This window comes from Hypanus sabinus, chromosome 26, assembly GCF_030144855.1.
Source record: "Hypanus sabinus isolate sHypSab1 chromosome 26, sHypSab1.hap1, whole genome shotgun sequence".
Classification (NCBI taxonomy): domain Eukaryota; kingdom Metazoa; phylum Chordata; class Chondrichthyes; order Myliobatiformes; family Dasyatidae; genus Hypanus; species Hypanus sabinus.
In genome coordinates, this window is record NC_082731.1 from 42493139 (window position 1) to 42515940 (window position 22802).

The window sequence follows — 22802 nt, forward strand, 5'->3', positions numbered from 1 at the left end:
AGTGTGAAATGAACTGCCAGCAGAAGTGGTAGATGTTGGTTTAATTGTGACATTTGAGAGAAGTTTGGATAGGTTTACAAAAACCATTCCAGGATTAAAAGGCTTATCATTTGAGGAGTGTTTGATGGCTCTGGGCCTGTATTCACTGGGTTTCAGAAGAATGAGGGGTGGGGGTGGGATCTCATTGAAACCTATCAACTGCTGAAAGGCTTTGATAGAGTGGATGTGGAGAGGATGTTTCCTACTGTGGTGGAGACTACGACGAGAGTACGCAACCTCAGAGGGATGTTCTTATAGAGTGGAGATGAGGAGAGATTTCTTTAGCCAGGGAGCGGTTAACTTGTGGAATTCGTTGCCACAGGCAACTGTGGAGGCCAAGTGATTGGACACATTTAAGGCAGAGGTTGATAGATTCTTGATTGGTCAGGGCGTGAAGGGATACAGGGAGGAGGCTGAGAGGGAAAATGGATCAGCCATGACGAAATGGCAGAGCAGACTTGATGGGCCAAATGGCCTAATTCTACTCCTATATCTTTTGGTCTTGTGGTACATGGATAAGAGGTATGGGGGGGCTATGGACTGGGTGCAGGTAGATGATTGGGATAGCATGGACTAGATGGGCTGACTGGTCTGTTTCTCTGCTGTAGTGCTCTATGACTCTATATCCCTGTGTGTTTCAAAGAGTGAGCCGGTAACAGCTATCATCCTTCACGTCCTCTTGAGCCAGCCAAGCCTTTTACTGTGATGGTTTTCCAACTATTTAACCATTCAATCCATATATCCCTTGGTGCAAACATCTATTAAACATCTAAGTCTCCAAAGACTTCCAAGGGAGTCTTAATTCCTTGGATTAATCCCAAGACAATAGACAATAGGTGCAGAAGTAGACCATTCAGCCCTTCGAGCTTGCTCCGCCATTTTGAGATCATGGCTGATCATCTACTATCAATACCCGGTTCCTGCCTTGTCCCCATATCCCTTGATTCCCCTATCCATAAGATACCTATCTAGCTCCTTCTTGAAAGCATCCAGAGAATTGGCCTCCACTACCTTCCGAGGCAGTGCATTCCACACCCCCACAACTCTCTGGGAGAAGAAGTTTTTCCTTAACTCTGTCCTGAATGACCTACCTCTTATTCTCAAACCATGCCCTCTGGTACTGGACTCTCCCAGCATCTGGAACATATTTCCTGCCCCTATCTTGTCCAATCCCTTAATAATCTTATATGTTTCAATCAGATCCCCTCTCAATCTCCTTAATTCCAGCGTGTACAAGCCCAGTCTCTCTAACCTCTCTGCGTAAGACAGTCCAGACATCCCAGGAATTAACCTCGTGAATCTACGCTGCACTTCCTCTACAGCCAGGATGTCCTTCCTTAACCCTGGAGACCAAAACTGTACACAATACTCCAGGTGTGGTCTCACCAGGGCTCTGTACAAATGCAAGAGGATTTCCTTGCTCTTGTACTCAATTCCCTTTGTAATAAAGGCCAACATTCCATTAGCTTTCTTCACTGCTGCTGCACTTGCTCATTCACCTTCAGTGACTGATGGACAAGGACTCCTAGATCTCTTTGTATTTCTCCCTTACCTAACTCTACACCGTTCAGATAATAATCTGCCTTCCTGTTCTTACTCCCAAAGTGGATAACCTCACACTTATTCACATTAAACGCCATCTGCCAAGTATCTGCTCATTCACCCAGCCTATCCAAGTCACCCTGAATTCTCCTAACATCCTCATCACATGTCATACTGCCACCCAGCTTAGTATCATCAACAAATTTGCTGATGTTATTCTCAATGCCTTCATCTAAATCGTTGACGTAATTTGTAAACAGCTGTGGTCCCAATACCGAGCCCTGTGGCACCCCACTAGTCACCACCTGCCATTCCGAGAAACACCCATTCACCGCTACCCTTTGCTTTCTATCTGCCAACGAGTTTTCTATCCATGTCAATGTCTTCCCCCCGATGCCCTGAGCTTTGATTTTACCCACCAGTCTCCTATGTGGGATCTTATCAAATGCCTTCTGAAAATCGAGGTACACTACATCCACTGGATCTCCCCCATCTAACTTCCTGGTTACATCCTCGAAAAACTCCAACAGATTAGTCAAGCATGATTTACCCTTGGTAAATCCATGCTGGCTCAGCCCAATCCTATCACTGCTATCTAGATATGCCACTATTTCATCTTTAATAATGGACTCTAGCATCTTCCCCACCACCGATGTCAGGCTGACAGGTCGATAGTTCTCTGTTTTCTCCCTCCCTCCTTTCTTAAAAAGCGGGATAACATTAGCCATTCTCCAATCCTCAGGAACTGGTCCTGAATGTAAGGAACATTGGAAAATAATTACCAATGCATCCGCAATTTCCACGGCCACCTCCTTTAGTACCCTAGGATGCAGACCATCTGGACCTGGGGATTTGTCAGCCTTCAGTCCCATCAATCTACTCATCACCGTTTCCTTCCTAATGTCAATCTGTTTCATTTCCTCTGTTACCCTATGTCCTTGGCCCATCCATACATCTGGGAGATTGCTTGTGTCTTCCTTAGTGAAAACAGATCTAAAGTACTCATTAAATTCTTCTGCCATTTCTCTGTTTCCCATAACAATTTCACCCAATTCATTCTTCAAGGGCCCAATATTGTTCTTAACTATCTTCTTTCTCTCACATACCTAAAAAAGCTTTTGCTATCTTCCTTTATATTCCTGGCTAGCTTGCGTTCGTACCTCATTTTTTCTCCCCGTATTGACTTTTTAGTTAAGTTCTGTTGTTCCTTAAAAACTTCCCAATCATCTGTCCTCCCACTCACCTTAGCTCTGTCATACTTCCTTTTTTTTAATGCTATGCAATCTCTGACTTCCTTTGTCAACCACTGTGGCCCCTTTCCCTTCTTTGAATCCTTCTTTCTCTGGGGGATGAACTGATTTTGCACCTTGTGCATTATTCCCAAGAATACCTGCCATTGCTGTTCCACTGTCTTTTCTGCTAGGTTATCCGTCCAGTCAACTTTGGCCAGCTCCTCCCTCATGGCTCCTGTTCAACTGCAAAACTGATACCTCTGAGCTGCCCTTATCCTTCTCAAATTGCAGATAAAAACTTATCATATTATGATCACTACCTCCTAATGGCTCCTTTACTGCAAGATCGCTTATCAAATCCTGTTCATCACATAACACTAAATCCAGAATAGTCTTGTCCCTGGTCGGCTCTCGTACAAGCTGTTCCAAGAATGCATCCTGTAGGCACTCTACAAACTCCCTATCCTGTGGTCCAGCACCAACCTGATTCTCCCAGTTCACCTGCATAACTACTGCGACATTACCATTGCCACATGCCAATGTTAACTCCCTATTCATCTTGCACCCAATATCCATGCTACAGTTTGGTAGCCTGTAGACAACACCCATTAGGGTCTCTTTGCCCTTACTGTTCCTCAGTTCTATCCACACAGACTCTACTTCTCCTGACCCTATGTCCTCCCTTGCAAAGGACTGAAACTCATTTCTCACCAACAGGGCCACCCCACCCCCTCTGCCCACATTTCTGTCCCTACGATAGCATGTATACCCTTGTACATTCATTTCCCAGGTCTGATCTCCCTGCAGCCATGTCTGTTATCCCAACAACATCATAGTTACCCATTCGCACCTGGGCTTCAAGCTCATCTGCCATATTTCTGACATTTCATGCATTCAGATAAAGAATTTTTAGCCCATTTCTCCTCTCTCTGTTTGAATCGCGGCCTATTGTGCTTAACCCAGCTCCCCGAACTCCCATCGGGCTATATGCCCCTAGAATTTTGTTGTCCTTCCTAAATTTACTTATTCTTTCAACACATTTAACTCCATGTTCTGTCAGACCATCCCTCTGTATGTGTTCTCATCACTTGTTCCGCCTCGCCTTTCTCTACTACACACTTAATATTCCGGAACCGTGTAGTCCCCACCTGTCCTTTATTCTTTCTCTCGCTATCCTCTCTCACATTCTGGATCCCCGCCCCATGCAAATTTAGTTTAAACCCCCCCAAGAAGCTCTAGCAAACTTCCCTGCAAGAATGTCAGTACCGCTCCAGTTCAAGTGTAAACCATCCCTTCGGTACAGATCCCACTTTCCCTGAAAGCCCAATTATCTACAAACCTGAAGCCCTCCCTCCTGCACCATCCTCTCAGCCACATTTTAATCTGTATAATCCTTCTGTTCCTTGCCTCACTCGCTCGTGGCACAGGTAGCAATCCTGAGATTGTTTGCCTGGAGGTCCTGCTCTTCAGCTTTGCACCTAACTCCCTGAACTCCCTATGCAGGACCCCCTACCCATGTCGCTGGTCCCTACATGGACCACAACATCTGGATTCTTGCCCTCCCTCTCGTGAATAACCTGCACCCGATCTGAGATGTCTCGGACCCTGGCACCAGGGAAGCAACATACCATCCGAGACTCCCGATCTTCCCCACAAAATCTCCTATCCGCTCCCCCTGACTATAGAATCCCCTATCAATACTGCTCTCTTCTCTTCCCTCCTCCCCTTCCTAGTCGAGGGTCCAACAGTGCCAGAGACAGGACCACTGCAGCTTGTTCCTGGTAGGTCATCCCCACCAACAGTATCCAAAACGGTATACTTATTTTTGATGGGAACGGCCACAGGGGTGCTCTTCTCTCTCTGTCTGCTCCCCCTGCCTCTCTTGACTGTCACCCATTTGCCTATCTCCTGTCTTTTCAGTGTGACTACCTCCCGTTAACTCTTATCTATCTCTTCCTCTGCCTCCCGAATGATCCGTAGTTCATCCAACTCCTGCTCCAATTCCCTAACTCGGTCTGATAGGAGCTGCAGCTGGACGCACCTTTTGCAGGTGTGGTCATCAGGGACAACTGTGTCGACCCTGACCTCCCGCATACTGCATACGGAGCACACCACTGCTCTAACTGTCTCCCCCATCACCTGATCCCAGATTAGTCAGAATAAATGAAAAGCACGTACTCCCGCTCCGTTGCCTTCACCCAAGAGAAGGGTTCGAAAAATGAGAGAATCCCCAGTAGAGGTGTCTACAACTAGGGACACTGATATTATCCCATGGTTCATGATGCACTGTGTCGTATGATATGGGTGATTATAGTCTTTGACCAGATTGTTTTTGGCAATTTTTTCTACAGAAGTGGTTTGCCATTTCCTTCTTCTGGGCAGTGTCTTTACAAGACGGGTGACCCCAGCCATTATCAATACTCTTCAGAGATTGTCTGCCTGGTGTCAGTGGTCACATAACCAGGTCTTGTGATCTGCACCGGCTGCTCGTACGACCATCCACCAACTGCCCCCATGGGTTCACATTACTCTGATCGGGGGTGGGGGGGGGGTGCTAAGCAGGTGCCACACCTTGTCCAAGTGTGATCTGCAGGCTAGCGGAGGGAAGGAGCGTCTCACACCTCCTTTGGTAGAGACGTATCTCCACCGCGACACCCTGGTGGTAGGGGTGTTTAATACTAGATGGCACTGATTGAAGGTGAGAAGGTTAAAGAGAATCTGAGGCCAAGGAGAACATAGAACATTGCAGCACAGTTCAGGCCATTTGGCCCACAATGTCGTGCTGACACTTTATCAGATGATGTGTATAACCCTTTCCTCCCTCATAGCACTCCATTTTTCTATCATCCAAATGCCTATCTTAAATGTCCCTAATGTATCTGCCTCTACCACTACCCCTCACAGGGTGGCCCCTGCACCCACTATTCTCTGTAAAAACCTACCCCTCCCATATTTCTCTCTAAACATCTGAAAAGTACCCACCTGGGTTCACCTATCACCTTTGAGTTATCCTCCCTCCCCTACCCCCAACATTTTTATTCTTGCATCTTCCCCCTTGTTTTCTCTCAGGAAGAGATAACGGCTGGGGGGTGGGGAGGGGGGGTGGTCACCTGTCTGGTAAAGTCACTGCCCGGAAGAAGGCAATAGACAATAGGTGCAGAAGTAGACCGTTTGGCCCCTCGAGCCTGCACCGCCATTCTGAGATCATGACTGATCATCCACTATCAATACCCGGTTCCTGCCTTGTCCCCATATCCCTTGATTCCCTTATCCATAAGATACCTATCTAGCTCCTTTTTGAAAGCATCCAGAGAATTGGCCTCCACTGCCTTCCGAGGCAGTGCCTTCCAGACCCCCACAACTCTCTGGGAAAAGAAGTTTTTCCTTAACTCTGTCCTAAATGACCTACCCCTTATTCTCAAACCGTGCCCTCTGGTACTGGACTCTCCCAGCATCTGGAACATATTACTGGGCAAAGCCACGGCAAACCACTTCTGTAGAAAAATTTGCCGAGAGCAATCGTGGTCACAGAACGACCATGACTGCCCATGTCTTACGACAGAAGGAGTGACCATAAGCAGAGCTGGCAGCTTGTGAGAGGAACGTACATACCAAACAATTGCAATTCTCAGCCACATTGTTATCTGAATCCACTTTAATGCGTTATTTGAAATTCGAAGAGTATTGTCATTCCCAATGTCATAGCCTCAGGAGGTCCCAGCGTGCTTCACAGATACTGAGTGCTTCGGGAAATGCAATCACCATCGCCATGGCAATGGGTGTATGCGCACAGCAAGATCCCACTGTGATAATGGTTGGATTGCGTGTCATAGCTATGCTGGTTGGTGACACTAAAGTAGTTGACAGTGGTTATTGGGAGTTAGAGAGGGAGATGGGTAACTGGGCTGAGGAATAGCAACTGCAGTTTAATTCTGGTAGGTAGGAGGTGTTGCATTGTGGGTAAACTGCTGAGGTCAGGGCTTCCAGAGTGAATAGTGGTGATGGGGGGGGCGGGGCGGGGGTTGCTGTGGAGTGTTGTAGAACAGTGGGACCTAGGAATGCAAGTGTCCGAATCTGAATGAGAATTGGGTTCACTGTTCCTGTCTTACAGGTGGTGAAGCAGTTAGTGAGGTGCTCTAACAGAGTTCCTCCAAGAGGACCACAACCTTGTCAATGGGTTTGGAGGCTTGTGTGCCTCAAGGACCCGGACAGCGATGTTGGCTGGAGTCAGGGTTTTATGCTTCGGTTCTTTGTCATGCCAAACAGGTCAAAGGGTAGAGGTCAGACTAAAGGTGGTCCACCGGTCCCCCAGGTTTGGGGGGGGTTCAGTTCAACCCTGACTAGTAAAACAAAATAGTCACAGAAACAGCAATGAAATATCTTTCTACATCTGAGTGTGACAGTATTCTTCCAGTCTCCTCTCAGGACCTGCATGACTGTCAGTAGTGAAAACCGAGAGGAAGTTACTGACAGGATGGAGGAACCCTTGAGATGGAGGAGTTTCACTGCTGCCCTAACACCAGCAGTGTCACGGGCAATAAGGAAGTGTCAGCGACCCAGATTCAATTCCCATCTTTTGTACATTCTCACCCTGACCACAGGGGTCTTATCCGGGTACTCTGGTTCCCTCCCACATTCCAATGGCGTTGGTTAATCGGTCACATGGTGCAGGCTCTTTGGGCAGGAAGGCCTGTTACCCTGCTGTATCTCTAAATAAAAATTAATAGATGACATGAAAATTATTGTGTGTGGCAGCAGGACACGATGTGCCGGGTGAAAACCCATTAGTCAGGCTGGCCATCACCAGTCAGTGCGTTGAGTATAGAGGCTGTGGTGTTACGTTTCAACTGTACAAGATGTTGATGGGACCGTGTGTGGAATATTGACAAGGTGTTACCCACCAGGCTATGGAAAATCCGCCATTACGCTGTAAGAGTTCAGAGGACCGTTGGCTGTTTGATGTATTTTTTTTTGAACGGGTTGAACTGGCTGCATCACAGCCTGGTAATGGAAACACCAATGCCTTTGAATGGCAGATTCAGCCCCGGTACGTCACAGGTAAAGCCCTCCCTGCGCATCTACATGAAACGTTGTCGTCGGAAAGCTGCATCCATCATTAAAGGCCCACCACCACCCAGGCCATGCTCTCTTCTCACTGCTGACACCAGGTGCAAGAGTCTCAGGACTCAAACCACTGGGTTCAAGAACAGTTACTACCCCTCTACCATTAGGCTCTGGAGCAAAAGGGTTAACTACACTCACTTGCCCCTCCACTGAGATGTTCCCACAACCACTGATCTCACTTTAAGGACTCTTTATCTCATGTTCTCATTATTTATTGCTATGTGGCGACCCACTTCCTAACGCACTCGAACTGGCTCACAAATAGCCAGCGCGCAGGCACAAAGGCCAGGTCTGCAACAAAGGGAAAAAGCCTGCGGGGGTTTGTGAGTACGTGTCCCTTACAGCATCCGTGCCCGGGGAGGGCGGGATGAGGGAGGCTTTAAAGCAAGACTGTGAAGTTCGAATAAAATCATCTTTAATTGCAGTTTACCGACTCCGTGTTGTTATTTTAGCGCTGTGTGTAGCACACCGCTACAGGTATTTATTTATATTTGCATTTGCTCAGTTTGTTGCCTTCTGCACTCTGGTTGATCTTTCATCGATCCTGTTACAATTACTATTCTATAGATTTGCTGAGTATGCCCGCAGGAAAATGAATCTCAGGGTTGGATATGGTTATGTACTTTGATAATAAAATTTACTTTGAACTTTGTTGGTTCTTTGTTTCGTGGCTGTCTGTGAGGAAGACGAACCTCAAGGGCTGTATTCTGAATACGTACTTTGACTTTGAGGAGTTTTACTCAGTGAGCTGCCAGGAATTGAGGTTTTGAATATGGAGAGATAGGTCGAACAAGTTGGAACTTTATCCATTGTAGCAGAGTACACTAGGAGGAGCTGGAGCAATCGATTTAGGATGGAAACGAGGAGAAACTGCTTTTAGACCATAAGATAATAGGAACAGAATTAGGCCATTTGGCCCATTGAGTCTGCTCCACCATTTCATCATGGCTGATCAATTTTCCCTCTCAACCTCAGTCTTCTTCCTTCTCCCTGCATCCCCTCATGCCCTGACTAATCAAGAATCTATCAACCTCAGCTTTAAACATACCACATCTACCCGTGGCAACAAACTCCACAGACGTGACTACTCTCTGGCTATAGGAATTCTTCCTCAACTCCGTTCTAAATGGACGTCCTTCTATTTTGAGCCCTGGCCCTAGCCTCCAGCACTATAGGAAACATCCACTCCGCATCCAATGAGGTAACCCCTCACTCTTCTGAATTCCAGTGAGTAGAGGCCCAGAGCCAGCAAACGCACCTGATTTTCCCAGAGAGTAATGAATCTGTGGAATTCTCTGCCCAGGGAAGCAGTGTTAAATATATTTAAGACACAGTTAGATAGATTTTTGCACAGCAGGGGAACTAAGGGTTATGGGGAGACAGTGGGTGGGTGGAACAGAGTCCATGATGAAATCAGCCATGAACTTATTGAATGATTGAACAGGCTCGGTGGGCCGAATGGCCAACTCCTCACTCGCCCTTCGTACAGGTGTGTACATCAGGGACGTAGACAAGGTGAATGCAGATGGTTTATTTGTAGGGCTGGGGAAATCAAGAACTAGAGGTTTAGGGAGACGGGAGAGATTTAGCAGGGAGCTGAGGGGTGACATGTTTGCCCAGAGGGTGAGCTTCCAGAAGGAGCGAACAGCATTTGAAAGACACCTAGATGGATGGGAAAGGTTAAAGGAATCTGGGGCAATGCAGGCAAATGGGAACAGCTGAAATGGGAATCTTGGTCAGTACGGACTAGGTGTCTTTGTGAATGACTTCATGACTCCTACAACAATGGCTGTTCCTTCTTAGCTCCAGTGACCCTCGTTCGACCCTGACCTCCGCCGCTGTCTGTGCGGAGTTTGCACCCCCCCACCCCCCAATTGGCTTTCTTCAGTTCTAGTCTCATCCAGATTGAGGGGAGAAGAGCCTGCACCCAATCTATATCCCTCACAATTCCTCAGTCAGGGATCAATCCCGCTGCTGTCCGTAAGGAGTTTGTACGCCCTCTCCAGGACTACGTGGGTTTCCTCTGCGAACTTCACATGGGGTTTCCAATGGGGGCTCCCAGTGGGTGGATCGGCTGCTGTAAACAGCGTCTGTCTGAGGTCAGAACCTGTGGAAAGTCAAAGGGAACGTGTGGGGACTCCAAGGGGCAGAAGATTCAAAAGGCTGAAAGCACGAAATTTGCAACGAGGGAAAATAGGGAGCGGAATAATTTTGTTCTGAAAATATTCTAGTCGAGCTGAAATGGAAAGGGAGAGGCAGGATCTCTCCTCTAATCCCGTCCCAGCTGCAGGATTTAACCGAGGACACTTTACTAACCAGGTACAAGGACAGCTTCTAGCCTGCTGAATCAGAATCAGGTTTAATATCACTGGCATATGTCGTGAAACTTGTTAAGTACAATGCAATGCATGATAAACACAGAAAAAAAAGAAATACAGTAAATATATATTAAATAAGTAATGCAAAGACATTAATGCAAATCCCACAGGTTTATTCTTCACTCTCTGGTCCAAGACCCCCTCTGGCTTTAAAGGGGCACTCTTGCAAATTTCCACAGATGTACCGTGGAGAGCATTCCAGCTGGCTGCATCACCATCTGGTATGGGGGGGGGGGTGCCAATGCACAGAATCGAGGTAGGCTGTAGAAAATTGTGAATTCAGTCATCTCCATCATGGGCACCGGCCTCTGTAGCATGCAGGACATCTTCAAGGAGCGACGCCTCAGAAAGACGGCGTCCATCATTAAAGACCCCTGTCACCCAGGACATGCCCTCTTCTCATTGCTACTGTCAGGGAGGAGGTACAGAAGCCTGAAGACACACACACTCAACGATTCAGGAACAGCTTCTTCTCCTCTGCCATCCGATTTCTGAATGGACATTGAACCCTTGAACACTACCCCACTCCTTTTTAATTCCTAATCAGAATCAGGTTTATTATCACCAGCATGTGACGTGAAATCTGTAAACTTAGCAGCAGCAGTTCAATGCAATTCATAATCTATAGAAAAAAAACTACTAATAAATAAATAAGTATTCAGTATATTTTACACAGTATATGGATACTGAATAGATTAAAAATCGTGCAAAAAACAGAAATACTATATATTAAAAAAAAAGTGAGGCAGTGTTCAAGGGTTCAATGTCCATTTAGGAATCAGATGGTAGAGGGGAAGAAGCTGTTCCTGAATCGTTGAGTGTGTGTCTTCAGGCTCCTGTACCTCCTCCCTGATCGTAACAGTGAGAAAAGGGCATGCCCTGGGTGCTGGAGGTCCTTAATAACGGACGGTGCCTTTCTGAGACACCGCTCCCTAAAGATGTCCTGGATACCTTGTATGCTAGTGCCCAAGATGGAGCTGACTAGATTTACAACCCTCTACAGCTTCTTTCGGTCCTGTGCGGTAGCCCCTCCATACCAGACAGTGATGCACCCTGTCGGAATGCTCTCCACAGTCCACCTATAGAAGTTTTTGAGTGTATTTGTTGACATGCCAAATCTCTTCAAACTCCTAATGAAGTATAGCCACCGTCTTGCCTTCTTTATAACTACATTGATATGTTGGGACCAGGTTAGATCCTCAGAGATCTTGACACCCAAGAACATGGAACTGCTCACCCTCAACTTATTTATTTTAACTATTATATATATTTACTGTAATTCACATTTTTTTCTATATTATCATGTATTGCATTGTACTGCTACTGCGAAGTTAACACATTTCTGATGATATTAAACCTGCTGATATGCTGATGATATTAAACCTGGTTCTGATCCCTCTTGGTTGAAGGGTTTCAGCTCTTGCTGGAACCGAACCGCCTCTGGTTCAGTTGCACGTTCGCCCCCCCCACCCACCGTGCCTTGTTGAACCTGCTGCACATGTGTGTGAGTTGAAGGTGATCTCCAATGGTCTGAACGCAGCCCCGTCCCACCATGGCACTGCTGTCCGCCCCCTCCCCGCCCACAGTTACCTTGTATCCTGAAGACTTGATGTGGACCCCTCGCTTGGTCAGCGTCGACTTCATGCGGACGAAGAACGTTCGTTCGAGTGCTGCGTCCTCGGACAGGAGGCTGGGGCTGGCGGAGTCTGGGGAAGGCACGCGGAGTTAGAGGTCTGATCTCTAAATGCACCGCCCCCCAACACACAACCTCTCCCCAACCCCCACACAGTTATCTGATGCTCCTCACCCCCCCCAACCAACCCTGATCAATGACACAACAGGTAGGGCTGCTGTCTCACAGCTCCCGCGATCCATGTTCAATCCTGACCTCTGATGCTGTCTATGTGGAGTTTGCACGTTCTCCCTGTGACTCTGTGGGTCTCCCTGGCTACTCCAGAGCCATCCCACACTTCAAGGACACACAAAATGATTGATCGCTAGAATGATCGTTTATTTACATGCGGCTGAGAACTGCGTGGCGCGGGGGAGTATTTCAGTCACTGTGTAGCTGTGCTCTTTAATCTACAGTACGCACAGGATCGAATTTGGTGATGTGTGCTTTCACACCTGTACTGAGATTTATGAAGGGAAAATCATGCTTGACCAATCTTCTGGAGTTTTTTGAGGATGTAACTATGAAAATGGACAAGGGAGGGCCAGTGGATGTAGTGTACCTGGATTTCCAAAAAGCTTTTGATAAAGTCCCACATAGGAGATTAGTGGGCAAAATTAGGGCACATGGTATTGGGGGCAGAGTACTGACATGGATTGAAAATTGGCTGGCTGACAGGAAACAAAGAGTAGCGATTAACGGGTCCCTTTCGGAATGGCAGGCTGTGACCAGTGGTGTACCGAAAGGTTCGGTGCTGGGACCGCAGCTGTTTACAATATACATTAATGATTTAGATGGCGGGATTAAAAGTAACATTAGCAAATTTGCTGATGACACGAAGCTGGGTGGCAGTGTGAAATGTCAGGAGGATGTTATGAGAATGCAGGGTGACTTGGACAAGTTGAGTGAGTGGGCAAATGTATGGCAGATGCAGCTTAATGTGGATAAATGTGAGTTTATCCAATTTGGTGACAAGAACAAGAAGGCAGATTACTATCTAAATGGAGTCAAGTTAGGAAAAGGGGAAGTACAACGAGATCTAGGTGTTCTTGTACATCAGTCAATGAAAGCAAGCATGCAGCTACAGCAGGCAGTGAAGAAAGCTAATGGCATGCTGGCCTTTATAACAAGAGGAATTGAGTATAGGAGTAAAGAGGTCCTTCTGCAGCTGTACAGGGCCCTGGTGAGACCCCACCTGGAGTATTGTGTGCAGTTTTGTTCTCCAAATTTGAGGAAGGACATTCTTGCAATTGAGGGAGCGCAGCATAGGTTCACGAGGTTAATTCCCGGAATGGCGGGACTGTCATATGTTGAAAGATTGGAGCGACTGGGCTTGTATACACTGAAATTTAGAAGGATGAGAGGGGATCTGATTGAAACATATAAGATTATTAAGGGATTGGACACACTGGAGGCAGGAAGCATGTTCCCGCTGATGGATGAGTCCAGAACTAGAGGCCACAGTTTAAGAATAAGGGGTAGGCCATTTAGAACAGAGATGCGGAAAAACCTTTTCACCCAGAGAGTGGTGGATACGTGGAATGCTCTGCCTCAGAAGGCAGTGGAGGCCAGGTCTCTGGATGCATTCAAGAGAGAGTTAGATAGAGCTCTTATAGATAGCGGGGTCGAGAGATATGGGGTGAGGGCAGGAACGGGGTACTGATTGTACATGATCAGCCATGATCACAGTGAATGGCGGTGCTGGCTAGAAGGGCCGAATGGCCTACTCCTGCACCTACTGTCTATTGTCTATCTTTTATTTTGAGACAGAGTGTGGAACAGGTCCTTGTGGCCCAATGAACCGCACCACCCAGCAGCCCACTATTTAACCTTAGCCCATTCACAGGACAATTCACAATGAACCTACTAACCGGTACATTTTTGGACGGTGGGAGGAAACTCACGCGCTCACGGGGAGAACGTAGATAATCATTACGGACAGCGCTGGAACTGAACTCTGAACTCCAACTGTAATAGCGTAACAGTTTCACGCTCACCGCTGTGCTACCGTGGCACCCTGTCTCCTGCCCGTTGAGAGGGGCAGGGAAGATGCAAAGGCCTGAGAGCACGTACCATCAGGCTCAGGGACAGTCTATCCGGCAGTTATCAGGCTTTTAAATGGACCTCTTGTATGATAAGATAAGACTCTCCATCTTGCACTCTGCCTCACTGTGATCCTGCACTTTATTGTTGACCGGCACTGCGCTTTCTGTTACAGTTCACTCTGCGTTCTGCTGCTGTTTTAACCTGCGCCCGCAGAGCTCAGCGATAGGCTCAGCGCACTGTGTAACGATTTGATCCGTATGAACAGCGTGCAAGACAAGCTTCTCGCCGTATCTTGGTGCACGTGACAGCAATAAACCAACTTCAACAAATTAACCAGCAGGAATCGTACACAAGAGCAAATCTACAGGTGCTGGAAATCCAGAGCAACACACACAAAATATTGGAGGGAATGAATAAACAGTCAACATTTCGGGCTGATACCCTTCATCAGGACTGAGAGGGAACTGGGAAGACTATGGGCTGGTAGTTCCACTCTCTTGTTTGTAAGGGTTCAATGTAGACTGGAGAGTTACCCAAAAAGGTTTTTCAGAGTTGTAGAGTGTCACAGAAAAGCACCGCTCTGAAACAGACCCTTTGGCCCATCCAGTCCATGCTGAAACTATTTCAACTGCCTAGTCCCATCGACCTGCATGTCCAAGTACCAAACCAACTTTGCTTAAATGTTGAAATCGAGCTCAAATGTCTGTGTTGGCAGCTTGTAATGCACTCTCAAGACCCTCTGGGTGAGTGAAGAAATTTCCTTTTACCCTTAACCCATGACCTCTGATTCTAGTGTCACCCACCTTCAGTAGAAAAACTCCTTCTATACCCTCATAATTAGATGGCACACATTCCACATCATCCCTTAACTTCAATAATAACCCAAACAGGCTGATAGCAGAACAAACAGCTCTCACAATAAATACCTACAGCATAAACTGGTGCCAAGCTGTATGGGTCCTAATTCCCTTCCCTTGGACAACATCGGTGGTGTGGAGAGGGGAGACTTGCAGTTTGGCAACTGCCTATCTTCCATAAAAAAACCTTGCCCAGGCTTGTGCCCTGGAAACTTTCCAAGGTGTAAATCCATGGTCTATCACGACTAATGGAGGCCTACAAAGGTGTGAACCAGGGCATTCCAAGTATAATTTGGAAGGACGTTGCACCAAACGAAACAGTAATGGCTGATGTGAGGAAGTTCTCTGTGATGGCAGTGTAGAATTGCACCAGTATGTTCTGGAGAAGATAGGCTTTATCAACGGCCGCAAGAAGTGCTGAGCCTTTTTGTTAATGAGGGAGATATGGTTCTCCCACGAGAGGCCCTGTGAAATAACGATGCCCAGAAACCTGAATGTTGAAACGTTGCTAACTGTAGAGTTGTTGATGACGAGAGGGGATGCATTTCTCCCGAAGTTGATATGCATCTCCACGGTTTTGAGGGCATTTAGCAACACACTTCCCCAAGAAGACCACAACCTTGTCATGGGGTTCGGAGGCTTGCGTGCCTCAGTGACCTGCAGCGTTATGCTGGCTAGGATCTTCGCCTCTTGGTCAGGTCACCCATGCTAAACAGGTCAAAGGGCAGAGGCCAGACAGAGGGTGATCCACCAGTTCTCCAGGTGTGGGGGTTCAGCTCAGGGCTAACAACCCCGACTGGTCAAACAAAAAAGCAGCAATGAAAAATCCTTCTACATCTGAGTGAAATGGTTTGGGCGGGCAGAGATGGAGGACCTTTATTGCTATCCTAAATGCCAGCCATGTAATGGGCAGTAAGTAAGTGGCTCCAAGTTACTGTGCTTGACGTACAGCGCAGTAACGAGCCTTGTTCATCCACGCTGACCGATCTACGTCAGCGTGTGGCTTTCCTGTTAAATCCCTCAGAGTCACAGAGCAATACAGCACAGGTCCAGGCCATTCGGCCCAACCAGTTCATGCTGACCGTGATGGCCACACATTGCCTCTCTAAGCCCTGTCCCTCCATGGACCTTCTTTAAACTTGGGTTCTAGAGAAAGGTTAGGACTCCTAAAGTATGGGGGAATGAGTGGAGATTCGGTGGAGGTATATAAAATTATGAGGGATATAGACAGAGTAAATGTAGGCAGGTTTTTCCTACTGAGGTTGTGCGAGACTAGGTTAAGGAGGAAAGGGGAATGTGAGGGGGAGCCTCTTCGTTCAGAGTGTGGAACAAACTGCCCCAGTGGAGGTGGTGGATGCAGGTTTGATTTAGGGGAAGTTTGGAGATGGACGGGAGGGCTGTGGTCGATGGGAATAGGCAGGTGCCAGATGGGCTTAAGGGCCTGTTTCTGTGTGGAGTTAGACCCTCTAACTTCTTCTCGTTGAGAGAGAAATGCAATGCTCGAGTGAGGTTGTTCTGGGGTGAGCTTCAGGAGCTGACCTTCCCAGGTGGGCGCTCCCCTTCGCCAGCCTCTGAGGGGCCCACTTATCTGCCGTCCATTTGGAACGGAGATGAGGAGGAGCTTCTTTAGCCAGAGGATGGTGAATCTCTGGAATTCATTGCCACAGATGGGTGTGGAGGGGGTGGAGACAGCTGTGGGGGCGGGGGGGGGTACAAGTCATTGAGTATATTTAAGGAAGAGGTTGATTAGTCAGGGTGATAGAGGTTATGGGGAAAAGGCAGGAGAATGGGGTTGAGCGGGTTAATAAATCAGCCCTGATGGAATGGCAGAGCAGACGGTGGCCTAGTTCTGCAGCTATGAATGATGATCTTAATGGTTGTTTCAAAGCCAAGGATGTTAGAATTCCATCAGACGTGCTGGGTAGACAGAGCAATTAAATGCTATCTTCTTCTTGGTTAAGTTACTGGATTAATAAGCAACGCCTAGGCTAATGAACTGGAAACCAGACATTAAGTACCACTGAGGGAATTTAAATCTCAGTAATTGAATCTTAAGTTAAAACAAAACCGAGCATCAGTAATGGTGGTCAGTAAATTACCAGGTTTTATCTTTAATTTGGAGATACATCTTGGTAACAGGCCATTCCTGCCTATCAAGCCCACATCACCCAATTATACCCATCTGACCAATTAACCTCTAACTCATACGTCCCTGGAATGTACTGTTTTATTGAGATACAGTGTGGAGCAGGCCTTTTGGGCCCTTTAAGCCTCACTGCCCAGCACTCCCTCCACTTAATCCCAGCCTAATCAGGGGACAACTTACAATGACCAGTTAACCTACCAACCGGTACGTCTTTGGACTGTGGGAGGAAACCGGAGCACCCGGAGGAAACCCACACAGTCTTGGGGGGAACATACAAACTCTCTTCAGGCAGCGGCAGAAACTGAGCCTGCCGGGTTTCTGGCGCTGTAATAGTTGCGCTAACCACTATATTGAATGGCGAGCTGTGACCGATAAAGAGCATCCTGATGTATGCATCTTTACTATCCGGATGTTCCAGGGTCGAGTGAAGAGCCGTTGAGATGGCATTTGCTGTGACGATAGGCAAATTGGAGCAAATCCAAGTTGCTTCTCAGGCGGGAGTTGATATGTTTCATCACCAACCTCTCAAAACACTTCATCACAGCAGCTGTAAGTGCTACTGGATGATAGTCATTGAGGCAGGTTACTACGTTCTTATTAGCACTGGTATAATTGAACTCTGCTTGGAGCAAACATGAGGAAATCTGCAGATGCTGGAAATTCAAACAACAACACACACAAAACGCTGGTGGAACACAGCAGGCCAGGCAGCATCGATAGGGAGAAGTGCTGCCGACGTTTTGGGCCGCAACCCTTCGTCAGGACTAACCGAAAGGAAAGGTAGTAAGAGATTTGAAAGTAGTGGGGGGGAGGGGGAAATGCAAAATGATAGGAGAAGACCGGAGGGGGTGAGATGAAGCTAAGAGCTGGAAAGGTGATTGGTGAAAGCGATACAGAGCTGCAGAAGAGAAAGGATCATGGGATGGGAGGCCTCGGGAGAAAGAAAGTGGGGGGGAGCACCAGAGGGAGATGGAGAACAGGCAAACAACTAAATATGTCAGGGATGGGGCTTGGAGCAGCTGGGTGGGTCCCTCAAAGTGAGTGGTTAAAGACCTCAGTGAACACTCTAGCCAGTTAACAAGAGGGATTGAATGGTAAATTGGTTTATCATTGTCAAATGTACTGAGGTATGGTGAAAGATTTCTTTGTATAGAGGTTACTTCATCACAACTGTGCACTGAGGTAGTCTGCGGAAAACAAGGCTAGAACGCAGAGTAAGGAGTTACAGTGACAGTATAAGTCCAGTGCAGGGAGACAATAAGTTCACAATGAGGTAGAGTGTGAGGTCAAGAGTCTGTCATATTGTTCCAGGGGGCCCTGGTCTTATAGCAGTGAGATAGAAGTTCAAAGGTTCAATTTAAAATCAGAGGATGTACACAGTACACAATATGAAATTCTTACTCTTCACAGACATCCACAAAACAAGAAAAACCCCAAAGAATGAGTGACAGAAACATCAGCATCACAAATACCCCTTCCCCCTCCCATGCACAAGCAATGGCAGAAGTATTGACTGCCCCCCCCCGCACTGTAATAGTAAAGCCTCAGAAGCCCAATGATCTAGAGTCCATCCCAACACGTTGGTATCTCAGACAGGGGCTCTCACAAGCGACGGAGAGACGAACGAGGGTGAGGGACCAGCAGCTCGCTGTTTCAATGTTATGAGGTCACAGCTAGGTAGATTGTGGGGCCAAGAGGTCTGTTGAAGACTCTGATAACAGCGGGATAGAAGCTGCCCTTGATCCCGGTGGCAGGTGCTTTCAGGAGTTTGTATCTTCTTCCTGTTGCGGGGGTGGTTGGTGGGGGTGTGGAGAGAATATCTCAGGTAGGTGGGGAGTGTCTTTGATTATGCTGCCTGTTTGCTGAGGAACCACAGGGACCATGGAGGAAGGCTGGTTTCCATGAATGGCCTTTGGTTCATGTAAAGTACATGTACTGTGTCCGGTTTGACCCATGGAGGCAAGGGTGGGAATCTCTGCCTTGCACTTGCAGTAATCCCTAGGACACTGCTCAGCACATCATGGGATCCAACCTCCCTCTATCTACACTTCTCACTGCCGCAGTAAAGCAGCCAGCGTCATCAAAGACGCTATCAACCCTGACAATCTCTCTTCTCCCGACAGGCAGAAAATACAAAAGCCTGAAAGCACGTCCCACCAGGCTCAAGGACAGCCCCTACTCTGCTGTTATCAGACTATTGAACGGACCTCTGGTACGATAAGGTGGACTGCTAACCTCACAATCTACTTGGTATGATCTTGCACATTATCGTTTACCTGCACTGCTCTTTTCTGGTAGAAGGTACAAGAGCCTCAGGACTCACACCACCAGGTTCAGGACCAGTTACTACCCCCCAACCATCAGGTTCTTGAACAAAAGGGGATAAGTACACTCACTTGCCCATCCATTGGTTCCCACAACCAATGATCACACTTTCAGGACTCTTTATCTCATGTTCTCATTATTTATTGCTATTTATTTATATTTGCATTTGCACAGTTTGTTGCCTTCTGCACTCTGGTTGATCTTTCACTGATCCTGATACAGTTACTATTCCATAGGTTTGCTGAGTATGTCCACACAGGACAATGAATCTCAGGGTTGGATATGCTGACGTATATGAGTACTCTGATAATAAAATTTACTTTGAACTTTACACTTCATTCTGCATCGTTGTTGTTTTACTCTGTTCTGCCTCAGTGCTCTGTGTAATGATCTGATCTGTATGAACAGTTTGCAAGAGAAGCTCTTCACTGTATCTCGGTACATGTGACAATAATAAATCAATACCGATACCGATGCTGTTGTTCAGATGGGGAAGTTTGACCCCTGACTCTCACAGGGGGAGGGGGTCATAGGGGATCATAGCCCTTCCTTCCTCGCTTCTGAGAGTTAATTTCTCCATTAAGCACAAACAGTTAACCTCTGTCTTTTCTTTCATTCCTTGTGATCTCAACTAATTAATTCCCCTGACATTCAGTGTGAAGTAATGGTGTTTGAGAGGAATACGCTCTCTGCTCGAGCCTGCCTCCCTCCCTCCCAAACCTTTTGAGCTTAGACCTTACAGAGAAACACAAAGATGAGACCGTTAACCCTTTCTGGGCTTCAGGGATATCTGTTGGGTGGGGGTATTGCAATGTATATTTGCTGATGGCATTCTGTTCTCTAGACAAAATATCAACATATAGCTATGGCGCTTAAGAAATTGTATTTGTCAACGTGGAACGGAAAGCGAGTTTGTAAACCTGGCGGGAGCAAAGGATGTTGGGAATGACGAGGGTGGAGCGCCGCGGGAGGGGTGTGGGGCAGGTGGCAGAGAAGGAGTGTCAGGGTGGGGGGCACAGGTGCAGACATACCCAGCCCTGAGACACCAGGCAAGGTCATTTGATTCCAAACAATTGGTTTATTGATCATTACAGAATGTCTCTCTGGTGCTTCCTGCTCCCTCCCCTCTCCCTTCCCCTTTTCCCAACCATGATTCCCCTCTCCCTGCCCCCTTCCCACCCTCAGTCCACATTAGAGACCCAGATCAGAATCACATTCATGATGAAATTTGTTTTTTTTTCATGGCAACAGTACAGTGTAATACATAAAATTATGAGACTGTGTAAAAGTTTTAGGCACCCTGGCTATATATACATGCCTTAGACTTTTGCACAGAACTGAACTCTAAGCGAGAGGATACAGAGTAGTGGGTTGGAGCAAAGTAATGCTGAACATAGACACAAGAGGTACTGCAGAAGATTGAAATCCAAAACAACACGCACAAAATGCTGGAGGAAATCAGCAGGCCAGTCAGCATCTATGGAGAGGAATAAATTTTCAGGCTGGTCATCACCAGGACTCCTGAAGTTTATGTCCATAGATCCTTCGAGGTAGGACACGTCAATTGGCGGTTTAAAAGCTCCAGAGAACTCTTCTCTTCTTAGGCAAAGTCACAGGATATGAAAGGAAGGAGGATCGAATGAAAGACCAGGGCTGATTAAATGCTGTCTACAGTTCAGGTCACCTCATTACAGGAGGGGCGTGACTGTACTGGAGACAGTGTGGAGGAGATTCACTTAGAGGCTGAAAAATAGCAGCTCTGAGGAAAGTTTGGATAAAGATACAGAAAAAGATTAGCTTTATTTCAAAGGTCCAATTTAATGTCGGAGAAATGTATGCAATGTACATCCTGAAATGCTTTTTCTTCGCAAACTTCCACAAAAAAGAGGAACGCCCTGAAGAGTGAATGGCAGTTAAATGTGAGAACGCCAAAGTCCCTCCCGGGCATGAGCGGCAGCAAGCAACAATCCCCAAGCATTTGTCACCCATACGTCGGTACAGGCAGTGCTGGGAGCAGCCCGCAAGTGTCTCCACGCCCACAACTCCCTCCCTACCGCTCCCGAAGGAGGGCCTCAGCTCGGAGCGCCGGCCGCTCACTCGCCTGACCTGACCTGCTGGGTTCCTCCGGCGCTTCGCGTCTGTCTCTAACACGAAGCCGCACATCTCAGGAACTAAAGGAAAGCCGCCCCGGGGGGTGCGTGAACTCACAAACAGAAAGCCGCTCGGAGGCTAAGCATAGCGGCTTGACACTGTTATCCCCGATAACAAAGTTCCGAAAGTCCTAAAGAGTGCGTTTAAGAAACCAAGGAAGACAAACAAATCCTGTTGCGATAAAAACGCTAACGAAATTAAAACTAGCAATGTCACGAATTAAGGCGTAATAGCGATCCAGTTAGTTTTTGAACAATAACGTCCCAATTAGCATACTTAAACAAAGTGGTCAACGAAAAGAAAATCATCCCCGGCTCACCTCCGCCTCTAACTACACCAGACTAAACTTACCGAAAGACCAAGCGAGAATATGTCTACTCATTGGAAACACAAAGTCCACTGCAGATGCTGTGGTCAAAGCAACAAGCTGGAGGAACTCAGCAGGTCGGGCAGCATCCGTGGAAACATCACGCTGACGAAGGGTCTCGGCCCGAAACGTTGACTGTCCGTTTCCACGGATGCTGCCCGACCTGCTGAGTTCCTCCAGCGTGTTGTACGTGTTACGTATACTCATGTGCTTCTCCCACACCCCAACCCACGTGATAGTTTACCACAATAAAACCACAACAGAAAAGACAATACCGGCAGAAAAGTGAGTAGATGGCTCCTACATTGCTTATAGACAATGGCGGGTAATAAACTAATCTCTCCGTTAACGCTGTAAAGCCTTACCCTACTGTGCCGCTCCTGGGATTGATCGATCTTGTATGGGACAGAGGAGGTCAGGGGGAGAATTAATCGAGGTGTATATAATTATTGGCGGCTGAGGTAGTATATGGAGTAAGGGGGGAGGGCCACTCCTTTCGTGCCTCTAGAGGTGGTTTTAGGGGTTCTGCTGGCTGCTCGGTGTGCAGAACCTACTGCCTCCTGGGAATTATGGGGGCAGCAATGAAGTGACTTCAGGACCGATGAACCATCAATAACTCTTGGAGACGTGAGGCGAGATAGAGGCTTTTATTGGCTGGAAGAAAGGACAAGCAGCAATTGACCATCATACTGCATCCTGGAGACTGAGGCCAGGGCTGTGTCTCCAATCGCCTTTATACCAGGGTCTGTGAGAGGAGCCACAAGAGCAGTCAGCGGGATGGGGGGCATATCCAGACAGGTATATGTAGTTCACCACAAGGACCGAGGTAGTATATGGAGTGGTGTGCAGAACCTACTGCCTCCTGGGAATTATGGGGGCAGCAATGAAAAGAGACTTCAGGACTGATGAACCATCAATAACTC

At 47.4% G+C, this 22802-nt stretch overlaps 1 protein-coding gene across 1 annotated transcript in view; it reads right to left on the minus strand.

The window, feature by feature from the left end:
• Positions 1–22802, minus strand: part of LOC132381756 (neuronal PAS domain-containing protein 3-like) — a 611027-nt gene that overhangs the window by 35122 nt on the left and 553103 nt on the right. Inside the window, exon 7 of the mRNA XM_059951328.1 lies at positions 11906–12021. Coding sequence (XP_059807311.1) covers positions 11906–12021 — 116 coding nt within the window. The remainder of the gene's footprint in view (positions 1–11905; positions 12022–22802) is intronic.